The 12,871-nt window shown below is 41.5% G+C and overlaps 1 protein-coding gene across 2 annotated transcripts in view; it reads left to right on the forward strand.

Moving 5' to 3' along the window:
• The window catches only part of PNLIPRP3 (pancreatic lipase related protein 3), a 35,882-nt gene that overhangs the window by 14,151 nt on the left and 8,860 nt on the right, over window positions 1-12,871 (forward strand). Inside the window, exons 3-8 of one of the 2 annotated variants that reach the window (XM_025918231.2) lie at window positions 982-1,101; window positions 1,756-1,887; window positions 4,409-4,517; window positions 8,406-8,525; window positions 8,609-8,731; window positions 11,845-11,963. In XM_025918231.2, the coding sequence (XP_025774016.2) occupies window positions 982-1,101; window positions 1,756-1,887; window positions 4,409-4,517; window positions 8,406-8,525; window positions 8,609-8,731; window positions 11,845-11,963 (723 nt within the window). The remainder of the gene's footprint in view (window positions 1-981; window positions 1,102-1,755; window positions 1,888-4,408; window positions 4,518-8,405; window positions 8,526-8,608; window positions 8,732-11,844; window positions 11,964-12,871) is intronic. The other variant, XM_086680960.1, reaches the window with a different exon arrangement.

The raw sequence follows: 12,871 nt of genomic DNA on the forward strand, positions 1-12,871 counted from the left end.
CTAATCTGTAAAGTTAGTGCCTACCTCACAGTGTTGTGAAAGTTAAATGAGCTACTCTACAAAGTACTTAGAACAATTCCCAGCATGTAGGCACATCTAAGTGTAGCTCTATTACAATTGCCATGTAAACTAATTTAGGATTCTCATAATTGTTTGCTCACCATCTTGGGAGATACTTTAGCCGGCAAGTTATATGATTAATTGCACGTTACTATTAATCACAGGTAGCTGGTAATAGGCTCTTTGTTTGAATTTCATAGGTATCTAAATGTGTTGCTTTCCAGTGTTAGGATTCACCATTGTCAAATTTGCAGTTTGCTGATTAGACTATTCACTTTTTCTCAAAATAGAATTTTGCGCATTTCTTCTATTGTGCCTTTTCATTTTTCTCTTAATAATGAAATTACTTAAATTCATCATATCACTTAAATTGAGTTTGGTTATAAAAAGAATCCAACAAAACACAAGAAGTACAAAAGAGCATTTAATGTAATTACATAAAATTATCGTTAGCTGTTGTATTGCACATGGTGCGATCCTAACCTCTATTCCTCATTCTTAAAGTGGGGTGAACAATCTGTTTTTGCCACCTTTGTAGCATGCTTTTAAGCCTCAAGTAACACGCTACTCATGAATCACATTGGCAACAGAGAAGTGCTGTACAAAAGTAAGGCTGACAGAAGTCCTGACTGAAACTGACCCAACACAGTCCTAAAGCCCTGACCTAAACAGTGCCTTAAAACCACACACTTGCCCTTCCTGGTGATTAAGTTTGTATTTTGTATTTTATAACACATTAATAACTTCTTAGTATTTTGCAGTGTGTCACAGTAACCATTTCTTTGGTTAAAATGTTTTCAATAAGGCTGTTAACAATCCAATTTAGTGGAAGACTTTTGAGCAGACAGAATAATTCTACTAAATATCAAATAATTTTAAATTCTTTTTTTTTTAACCTTCATCCCTTTTCGCTTGAAATAGGAGATCAGTGCAGTTAATTATCGAACTATCCAAGCCTCACACTTTGGGACAGACAAGATGACCCATATCAACATACCCGGATGGAAATCAGATGGAAAATGGCAGCAAGACATGTGCAATGTATGATGTGAATAAAATCTTCCCTCTACTAGACAAAAGCTCTATGTTTAATGGGAATGTACTTCACATACATTAATGCCCATTCATGGAGATCCCTCCATTCAGTTACTCACATTGTCCTTGTCCCAAGGCCCCAAGTGAATTATCCATTTCCCATTTATGCTCACTTATTATGAATTGCATAGATTATAAGGGGAGCATATTCTTTTAATAATTATTCTTTGATAAATTCTCACTTTTGACAAAAGATTAAATGATGCGATAAATTTCTCACTTAAGGGCGAAAATTTTCCAGGTTCACTCCAAGAAATTAATTTTCCTCTCTGATACTCAAGATTAATAGAGTGCTAACAAAGTAAGCAATTATTTATAAGGCCATATAGTATAGTAGAGTCAGGCCGCCTGAATTCATACCGTGGTTCTACTTACTATGATCCTGAGCAAGTTTAATTAATCTATTTGTGCTTCCGATTCCGTATCTGTAACTGGGGACGAAATCAGTTCATATATGTAAAAGGGTTAGGACAGGACCTAGCATGTAAGAGGTTTTCAGTACCTGGTAGTGTTATTTCTTATTATGGAATCCCTTGTTCGGTCACTTTGGTTTTCTTCAATTCTTATCTCTCCGAGACTTGTAATAAATCTTTGCCCCAGGTGCTACTCAAAGTGGAAGATGTGAACTGCATTAACGTAGACTGGATTAACGGTTCACTGGAATATATCCATGCGGTAAACAACCTCCGCGTTGTCGGTGCCGAGGTGGCATATCTTACTGATGTTCTCATGGTAAGAAAAGTTGAGTGTTAATTTTTTTTTTTAATATTTGTTTGTTTTTGAGAGAGAGAGAGAGTCAGAGCGTGAGCGGGGGAGGGGGAGAGAGAGGGGGAGACACGGAATCCGAAGCAGGCTCCAGGCTCTGAGCAGAGAGCCCGATGCGGGACCCAGACTCACGTTAAGATCATGACCTGGGCCAAAGTTGGACGTTTAACCAACTGAGACACCCAGGTGCCCCAAAAGTTGATTTTTTCAAAAATTATGTGTAATTGGTTTTGCATCATAACACCAAGAATTTGGGTCAGTTGTATGGCTTTTATATTAGCTTACACAAATTCTGAACAGGTGGGATACTATAAGCATTCCTGTATGGTGACTGGAAAAGGGAGATTACTTCCTGGGAAAGAAGCGCCTGTGGTTCTACAAAGCGCCACGTGGTGGCAGTGTCCCTTCACAGGCTCCTCACCAAATGCTTCACCCCCACCCCCAAGGTGGCCTCCTGGGTCAACTTGCAGGACCCTCTCATGCTGGGTAGTTTTCGTTGCATTGTAAACCTATCTTTGATGATGAGAAACTGTTCCCCTCTTATGAATGTTATTTGTTTAGAATGTGAAATACATTTTCCTCCAGAAATTGGGTTCTACGGCAGTGAATTAGTTAGGTCTGTAGTCCAGTCCAGGCACAATGACCTATACGTTTTCTAAAAGAATCAAATAGACTTTGCTATTTATGAGGGATATACCCTGAGACATTTATAAATCTCCGAATGCCCTACCATAATGGAAAGTAATTTCCCACCATAAAATGCAGTGAAGGAAAATCTAAAGATTTATGACCCTTTCAGACTCTTAAGGAGGGTTCATTCATTCACTCAACAAAGATTTTTCTCTGCACTTTGCTGTGGGCTGGGCACCGTGCTAGTCCCCGAAGGTACACGGCAAGCGAGACCGTGTTCCTGCTCTGACAAAGCATGGGGACGGTGCTGTGAATGAGTCCAAGGCAACGGGGTGGAGAGAGACTGGAGCCACAGCTAACCTAGATGGGAGGCCATGGGAGGTGATATTGGGACCCCGAGCGCAGTGAGGGGTCAGGGAGCCAAGTGCTCACCTGCTCCCCCACACCGCTCGGCAGCTCTTCCTGCTGTTAAAGGAGACCAGGGCACAAGAAGGTACTTAGAATGGGTCCTTGTACCCAAAGGATGAAATCAGATTCATCTCCTCTTTGAGAAAAAGTCGTCCTAAACTTTCGTGAATTGTTTTGTTGACCCTGAGGCCTGAGCTGTGGACTTTTCTAGGGCCTGGACAAAAAGTAGGAGTGGCTCGTAGGAGAGGAAATGCTTGTTGGACTGAAGGGGAAAGCATTTGCTGAGCTAAATGTGCAGGAAATTGATGGAGACAGAGGAGGGGAAGACTGAGGGCGAGGAGGGCTGATCTCAGATACCAGGGCTGGAGAGGAGCCCAGGAAAGAAAGCAGAGATTTCAAAGGACGGCAGCAGTGGAAGGTAGGCTGCCTAAGGACCAGGAGACATCCTGGGCAGCCATTCCCCTGTGAACCAGAGAGAAAATACTCTTTATAAAGCAGCACAGATTATTGTCATTACTGTCATTATTTTCCATCACTGCAAAAATAAAAAGTGGAACATTTGATCAAATGACACATTTATCCAAGTGAAGGCGATTGCTTGATATTCACTATTATCATGAAGAGAACTTGAAGCTTAGATAAAACTAAAAATGCGTGCTCCATTGTTCCCCTTTAAGTTGAGTGTGTGTGTGTGTGTGTGTGTGTGTGTGTGTGTGTGTAACTCTTAGGGACATAGCCATTTTGTGAATATTCTTAAAAACTCCTCTTTGAAGACCAAAGTCATCCCAGACATTTGATCAAGTCGCCTTCAACTGGAGGAGACAGACACAGGTAGGGTAGGTAACAGCCTGGGTCTGACTGCATTTGGCCTGTATTGGGAGGATGCTGGAAGGGTTGGGTCTCAGGAAGAATGGACATGGGCTGAGAGCCACAGATGCCATTTCTGGGCTGTTCTTTTCCGGAGGGCCTTGAGGCTGCTTAGCACAGCGGGAAGAACCTGACAGAAGCCATTCCTCCAGGCCTGCCTGGTGCTTGCTCCTGCAGCCAGATGAGGAAGTGGGTGGATGTGGGGGTCACGTTGTCACCTGACTGGTCCCCAGTCTGTGTGCGAGAAGGACAATTATGCCAAGCATATGTCAAGAAAATGTAAGCCACTCCACGTGGTCTTTTAAAAATACTTGTTCTGGGGCGCCTGGGTGGCGCAGTCGGTTAAGCGTCCAACTTCAGCCAGGTCACGATCTCGCGCTCTGTGAGTTCGAGCCCCGCGTCAGGCTCTGGGCTGATGGCTCAGAGCCTGGAGCCTGTTTCCAATTCTGTGTCTCCCTCTCTCTCTGCCCCTCCCCCGTTCATGCTCTGTCTCTCTCTGTCCCCAAAATAAAATAAATGTTGAAAAAAAAATTTAAAAAAAAAAAAAAATACTTGTTCTGTTTTCCTTTAAAATCCCTACCAGAAAAAGTTTGGATATTCTCCTTCAAAAGTGCACTTGATTGGCCACAGCGTGGGAGCACATCTGGCTGGGGAAGCTGGGTCAAGGGTACCAGGCCTTGGAAGAATAACTGGTAAGCTTGCGCTGGAGTTGGGCCTTGAATTTGTTTACACACAAAATCAAGTATCTGACGCACCGAGTGAAGTAGCAGAAGCGAATGTAAGGTAGGAGAAAATGGGACTCAACTAAAGTAAAACATAAAAGTGTTTTCAAAGTATGAGCGTGCAGATCCACGTTCAGGAGTGTTCACGGCAGCATTATCTGGGGCAGCAAAGTCATGGCAACTGTGACCGCCCAGCTGTGGAGGGTGGCTGACGCATTCTGACACACACACACCATGCTTTGCAACGCTGCACCACTAGCTAATACAGAGGATGAGTTAGAGTCCGGCTGATGGTCCTGGAATGGCGTCTGTGACGCATCTGGGTCGCCACTCACAATGGGTGCTGCCTCTGTGGGACTCGTTGAAGGCCTGTGCCCAGGCTGTTCCAGTTGCTAAAATGTTGGATATTACTCCTGGATACACCGTTAAGGCTAAAAACAAATCGCAGAGGCAAGTGTGGACGACGAATTAGTATGAATTAGTTTATACTGTGGATTCGGTTTTTTGAGGATGATAATTAATCATATCCGTTCCCTGCACTCTGACTTCCAAGATGGATGGAGATGGAAATATGAGCTCCGACATCAACGGGTTGGGCTGGCCTCTGTCTCCTCTGCCTTCCCAAGCAACAACGCTCTGTGGGCACGCGCCATGTCTCCCTGTCTGCTTTTCACCTCTCCGTGCCCTGGCCCTGGACCCGGTTCAGGCTCTCTTCATCTCTTGCCTGGATTTGGCCGCTCGCGGCTGGTCCCCCAGCCCAGTCCCCCACAAGTACTGCCAAGTCATCATGTTTCCAAATACAGGCCGTGTCACTCACTGCTGGAACTTTCCATTGCCCAAAGCCTCTTAGCTGGTGATAGAAATAGTTCATGTTTCATTGGGGCCTTTCATAGTTCTGTGCCCTAGCGCATGCTATTGCCTAAACAGCCACTATTCATCCTTCAAGATTCATTTCAAAAGCACCTTCCTCAGGCTGAGCTAATTCTCTGTGCTTACCATACCCTTTGAAATATGCCTCTATTATATCTGGAAATGCAACTATTGTATTGCAAGGTCTTACAATTATTCATGCACCTGTCGTTTTTGATAGACTCTGAACTACCTAGAAAGTCTCCCTCACCCCCACCCTACCCGGGCACATACGAGGCACACATTTCCTGTCGGTTAAAACAATATACATACATACATACACACACATACATACATATGCTTTAAATTCAAATTTGAACATTACGTATTTTTTTCCTAAAACTAGTTAAGAACTCCAAATTGGGTACAAAGGGTTTTGCCTCTGCAGCTCTTAGTACAGCAGGTTTTTTTCCCACTGAACGCTTCCTCTTTCTCCTAGTTCCCAAATCCCAGACCTAGCACCAGCCCACCGCCACCCTTCTTTCTGGAGATAATAAACTGTATTTTTATTCTGAAGTCATTGGGTAGCAAAAATCCCCCTTGGCCCTAAGTTTTCAAGCCTGGGGAAAGAAGAAATGGGCACAGTGTGTGAAGTCAGAAGTTCATGGGGCCTACCCAACCTTGGGCATGTCAGCCATAAATGAAAGGGAAGAATATTGCTATTCATGTATTGAAAATCACACTGGGTTACAATAAATTTATGAAGATTTTGCCTTTCTCAATTTTGATTCCAAAAATCAGAAACTGTCTAACTCCAATTTTTTTCCTGCCAAGTGAATTACCCTGTTGAGTAAATAGAAAACACTACATTTTTTTAAATGTTTATTTCTTTTTGGGAGAGAGAGCACAAGTGGGGGAGGGCCAGAGAGAGGGGCGCACAGAGGATTGGGCTCCTTGCTGACAACAGCAAGCCTGATGTGGGGCTCAAACTCACACAACCAACTGAGCCCCCCAGGCACCCCAGGAAACGCATTTTAAATGTCTCTAAAGTCCAAAGATTGCTATAACTTGGATGTCCCGACCTATATTCCTTCCGAGTGGTTAATTTTTGAACAATCATGTTCCTTGAGTGACCAAAGAACTGAACTTCAAGAAAGATACTAGCTTTATAATAAAACCAGTTAAAAGCAAAATTAAATGATAGATTTTTTAAAGTTTATTTACAGAAAGAGAGAGTAAGCATGAGCAGGGGAGGGGCAGAGGGGGAGAGAGAGAACCTCAAGCAGGCTCCATGCTGTCAGTGCAGAGCCCGAAGCAGGGCTTGATCCCATGAACCGAGAGATCATGACCTGAGCCAAAATCAAGAGTCTGACGCGTAACCTACCAAGTCACCCGCGTGTCCCTAAATGATAGATTTTAAGACACCTGTAAGTTGAACCTTCTGTTGCCTTTCCTCCAGAGACACGCTAGAACCAAAAATCCAGGATCCCCTCTTCCCTGCTATTTGCCTGTCCTCCGATCGATAGAGTCTGAAGTGTGTCTGCTATATTTGGATACATCTCTACAGGGCTCTTGACTCCATCAGAAGTTTGTAACTAACCAGTAATTGTACACTAAACACACAGACAGCCAGACAGACTTCCTAAAGTTGAAGGTTGATTATGAGGCAGGTAAATGCTGCTGTGTCCCAGGAGTGTGGTGTGCAAATATTCACTTCCCACTCATGCCACATGTCCACGGGGCTGTGCTCTGGGGTCCTCTCCAATCTAGGATCCAGTCTCCACTTCACAGCAAAAAGATTTTGCTAAAATATAGATAGATCTCTCCTGTTGCAAACTTGTGAGAGCTTCCCATTGCCAACCAGATCACGTCCAAACCCTTTCCCATGGTTCAGGTTACATCCGGCTCCTGCTTATAATGCTGTCTTCATCTTTCACCCAGTTCTAAAGCTCTGCACACCAGCCTCAAAATCTGGTTCACTATATAGTTTCCCAAATGTGCTTAACTGCCTCACCTGGAGGCCATGGAGACTCTCTTTTTTACCCCCGGAGGTCTGGTGACCCCTCTTGACCCTGGCAGACTCTTCTGGGCCCTCAGACCTCTGCTTGTATTTCCCATCTCCAGCAGAAGCATGCCCCAATTTCCCAAGACTGGTTTACATGTCACTTCCCTGTGCTTGCAAAAGACCAATGCTCACCTCTGTCTCTGCACTGAGCGGATTGGGGTGCCTTCCTCACCAGATGGAAAAATCCTTGAGGACAAGGCTAGGCCTTATTCCTTGCATCCAAGTGCTAAACCTGGCACATATTAAGTGCTCGATAAATAATTGTCAGATGTGTAAATGAGTAGGTATGTGAATGGTCATAACATCTTAGGGACCTCTAGATATCTTTCCTTTATCTTTATTAGACATTTGACCAGGAGACGGTGGGCTGAGGGTATAGACACCTGGGCTCTTAGTCTATTTTGCTTCCAATGTATGGTGACCTTGTCAAGTCACTGCACTTTCCTGGACGTCAAGCTTTTCATTTGTGATATAATGAAGTGAAACTGAGTGAGCCATAGCTGAAAACTAGGATTCTGTTACTTTAAGTGTGTGGCTTTGTAGATTCACGTTTACACATTGAAGAGCTCTTATCTTTTATTTTTGTTTTTACGTACAGATGTTGCTTTTGAGATCATCCGCAATCCATAAGTTTAATTATGAATATGGTAGTCCCTGTACAGACCCAGAATAGCCTCTTTGATTTTTCTGACTTTATTGGCTATTTTGCCATTGACTAGATACAGCCCTTCTTGTATATAGGAATCTGATATTGTAATATATTGAGACCTGCATTTATATACTCAATTTGTATGTCTATACTTAGCCTTGGGTGGTGTTTGACCTATATAAATCTTATAGGAATGACTACCTTGCCTTTATCATCTGTACTTCCAAAATAACACTATCAGTATCCTCTTGTATAGAACATGTTTTGGCTTAAAAGACATTATGCTTTTTCCCAGGGTTGGACCCAGCTGGGCCATATTTCCACAACACTCCGAATGAAGTTAGGCTGGACCCTTCAGATGCCAACTTTGTTGATGTTATTCATACAAATGCAGTTCGCTTACTCTTTGAGTTTGGTAAGTTTTTAAAACAAACAGAAACTACACTGAAGCGTGGAAGAGAATTTTAGAAGCACTTATCCTGCTTTTAACGATTTCAGGTGCTGGGACTATTAATGCTTGTGGTCACCTTGACTTTTACCCAAATGGAGGGAAGCACATGCCAGGATGTGAAGACTTAATTACACCTTTGTTTAGCTTTGATTTCAATGCTTATAAGGAAGGTAAATACTTTCTAAACTATGAAGCTGGCTATTATATATTCAGCTCCCTCGTTGGACAGGATCCACACCTTTTTGCACATAATATACTATAAAAATACACTTTCGTGCAAAACACAGTCACATGTATGAAGCTCCCACCGGTTGTGAGATCTGCAAGATCGGTGTCTGTGTCTTAGTTATCTTCACATCCCCAGGTCCTATCAGAATATCGCACATATTGTAGGCACTCAGTATAAACAAGGAGGATGTGCTCATTCTTTTAACAAATATGTATTGAGAGTGCCTACTATGTGCCAGGCATTATTCCAGGAGCAGCAGATGTAGGAGTGAATACAAAAGACAAAAACCCCTCCCTGATGGAGCTAATATTCTAATTTGCTAGAAAAACAAATAACAGAGTAAGGAGACAAAGCAAAGCATAGAATAGAATATGAGGTGTGGGTGATGGTAGAGGTTGAGTGGGGAGAGGAGATTCTTGATAGGGTGGCCAGGGAGTCCTTGCTGACAAGATGGCCTAAAGGAGTTAGCCATGTGGATATCCGGGAGAAAGGCATTCGAGGCCAATGGGTAGGAGGCAGCAAGTACAAAGGCCCTGTGGTAGGGGCCTGCCTGGGAAGTTCATGGCAGTGAGGAGCCTACTGTGGTTGGCGTAAATTGAAAGAGGAGAATAGTAGGCATGAGGTTAGAAAAGGAACAGGGGCAGAGGGAGATAATGCAGGGCTTTATAAACCATAGTAGAGGTTTCAGCTTTTACTCAATTGAGTTGGGAGCCATGGGAGGATTTTGAGCAGAGGAGAGATACGGTTTGACTTACTTTTTAACAGAATCACTATAGATCCACAATTTAAATTAACCACAAATTAAACAAATAGTATTTAGCCCTTTATAGTAGTTTCCAATAACAATAATACCTATAGAGCTCTTGGTAATAAGGCACCAAAAATTATTATTTGGGACTTTCATTATTCTCTATATCTGCATATTACCATCACGTAAATAATGAAACATATCACACAATAATATATAAAATACACAATAGTAGAATGTATGATGACGTGATAATAAATGGATCACCCTAAATCTCACTATCTGATTCCATGTGGTCAGAATATCTAGATGATTTAATTATTTCAGCTTCCAGTTGGCTGGTGTAGTGGAAAGAGACACAGATATGACACCGAGAGTAGCTTGAATTTCCTCTTCTCTAGAGACAACTTTCAAAGTTTTAATATCTGTTCAGAAAAATAAACGTGATTAGAGGTCTGTTTGCAATGCCTTCCGAAGGAAAGAAACAGGTAGTGAATTACAGATACTCAAAATGAGAAAGCCAATTCCATCTAGAAGAGAGAAGCAAAATTCATTGAAATAAGGCCTATTATAAAAATTATTTGTCTTCTTATTTTCCATATTATGACTTAAAACCCTTTCTATTAGGATAAAATATAGATCATTATATTTCTTTATGTAAGTGTATACATACACAGGACACTTGAAATTCTGTAAAGAATTGATTCAAGTAAAATACATTGATCACAAGCTATCCTTTTAAGACATCATAAAATTCCCTACAACTTTATTTAAGTATGTGTATCATTCATGTTATGATTTAGAAGACTTTGAAGATATTAAGATATTCTATTTTACATTTGTTACTAAGAAATCATTTACTTTTAAAATTTGTATTTTCCTGTATGCTAGTGAACCATCTTGTCTAAATCACAATTATGAACATAAATCTGAACACAAAAAGGCCTGATGTAAGAGAAGTCCTTGTTAAAAAATATATATATAATGCCAATTATTGATCTCTGCTTTCTGAAATTACCCTGTCTCAATTATCTATTGCATGATAAACCGTAATGGCTTCAAAGAACAATGGTTTTATTGCCCATTGTTCTGAGGGTCAAGATTCAGGCAGAGCTCTGCAGAGACTTTGCTTTGTGATGCGAGTCATGTGATTGCATCCAGTTGGGGGCTGCACTAGGTGGGAAGGTCCAACATGGTCTTCCATTATCTGGGGTCTTGGTACTGGTTTGTCTCAAGTGGTCTCTTACCCTTCAGGGCCTTTCTTCCCAGCCAATTAACCAGGATTGTTTAACATAAAAACTGGGTTCTAAGAAAACAAAAGTGGATTCTAGAAAGCCTCTTAAGACTGAGAACCTGAACTTGCACAGGTCAATTTCTCCATGTTTCTGTTGGTCAAAGCAAATCACAAGATTAGCTAGTAATCCAGGGTGGGGAGAGTGTGTGGAAAAAAAAAAATGGCTCCTTGTTCTTGAAAGGAAGAATGGTAAACCTGATACTGCAAAGGGGTGAGGACCTAAAAAAAGAGTGACTCATTGGACGCCTCTATTGTAGTATAATGATCTACCACACATACTAAAACAAAATCTAACTTCTCAAAGGTCAGCCAAGCTGTGTAGAAGAATGGTCCATGCCAGACATGTTGCTGTACAAGATAAAGAGCATAAATGACTAGAATACTATGATAACTTCAGAATGCACAAATGTATTTAGGTATGCCTCATTATTGCAACAATCTTAACTATTAGCGGCGATAATGTCATGCCTGACAATGACAAAACTAATTTGTCCTTAGCATTCTTTATAATACCTCTTACCTGTCACACCTGGAAGGTCAGCTGAAGCTGTGCACCGGTTAATGTTGCTGTTGCTGGCTGTTTTGTGATTGAACAGGAGGAGGGAGTTCAGCCTTCCTGCAGAAACAGAGAGAGAGAGAGGCAGAGAAGTAATGGGTCTAAGGTAGAGATGCTGTGTGCGCAAGAATACTTAAAGCTCTAAGTCAAAGATCTGGGAGGCATTGAAGATATTAGTCTCCAAACACAGAGTCATCTGTGGTTGCATGTGTTTATTTACCCTGCTTGAATGTCCCTTGAGATTCACACAAAGAATTCTTTGATACAAAGAAAATGATACGTAACATTGATAAATATTGTGCAATATACAAGCCTGCATACAAGATCTGGCTCTCTAGACTTCCCAAGTCAATAATCTGTTTTTTTTTTAAGTTACTTTTCTAAGAAATGGTTCACACGATCAGCTATCAGTTCATCAGTTTACTGCTATCTATTAATTGGAAATTGTCTTCACAGAAGTGGCTTCCTTCTTTGATTGCAACCATGCCCGAAGTCATCGCTTTTATATTGAAAGCATCCTCAATCCTGATGCATTTATTGCTTATCCTTGTAGATCCTACAGATCTTTTAAAGCGGTAAGTAAAGCATTTTGTAGTGCAACTTAATTAGCAAGTCAGTTTTTGAAGCACGATCAGCCACCTAAAAATTAGTGCTTTGAGTATGTGGCAAAAAATGCATCTGCCATTTTGGGAAATAATAGGTTCTTTGTGCAGAGTACTGAACAGTAGCTGGGTTGCTTAAGGGCTTAAATAACTAAACCAACCATTTGTATTCTGGTTGTTTCAGCTCTTTTGAAGATTATATCCAGTTTTGCGTTTGGGGCCATTTGTTATGCGGTAATTAGATGCTACTGCGTAACAGACATAAGTTCGGGGAAAAATTTTCCTGTGTACATATTTGAAATGTCATCTTCAAAGATGCCCTGAGAAGGCTGAACCAATCAATAGCTACAACGAAATATGTTACTATTTACTTGGAACGTGAAAATTATTTTATTAAAATTTAATTATTTATACAGAGCAGAACTAAGGCACAGATAGCTCACAGGAGCTCCACACAGATCAATAAGGGGACAAAATACCAAATCTGATTTTGCTCGAGTCATAAAGTGCACAGTGCCAGATCTGAGCTAAATGTATTTTTCATTTGGTTATCACTATGAGAAGGAGAAAGAAAATCTATTTTGTAGTGAAAAGTGGAAAAGATTTTCCTTCTGATGCTTTAGAGACCTAAACTCCCTGTTTTATCAGGGTAGAAAAATGTGGGGTTTCCAGCTGAAGTTTATGGTAAGTAATAGCACTTTGTGAATAAGTGCAGTGTTTAGACAGGAATAAGCATTTCCCTGCTCTTTTTTTTTTTTTCAACGTTTTTATTTATTTTTGGGACAGAGAGAGACAGAGCATGAACGGGGGAGGGGCAGAGAGAGAGGGAGACACAGAATCGGAAACAGGCTCCAGGCTCCGAGCCACCAGCCCAGAGCCCG

The sequence above is a fragment of the Puma concolor genome, chromosome D2 (assembly GCF_028749965.1).
Source record: "Puma concolor isolate L17-30 chromosome D2, mPumCon1.1.hap2, whole genome shotgun sequence".
NCBI lineage: Eukaryota > Metazoa > Chordata > Mammalia > Carnivora > Felidae > Puma > Puma concolor.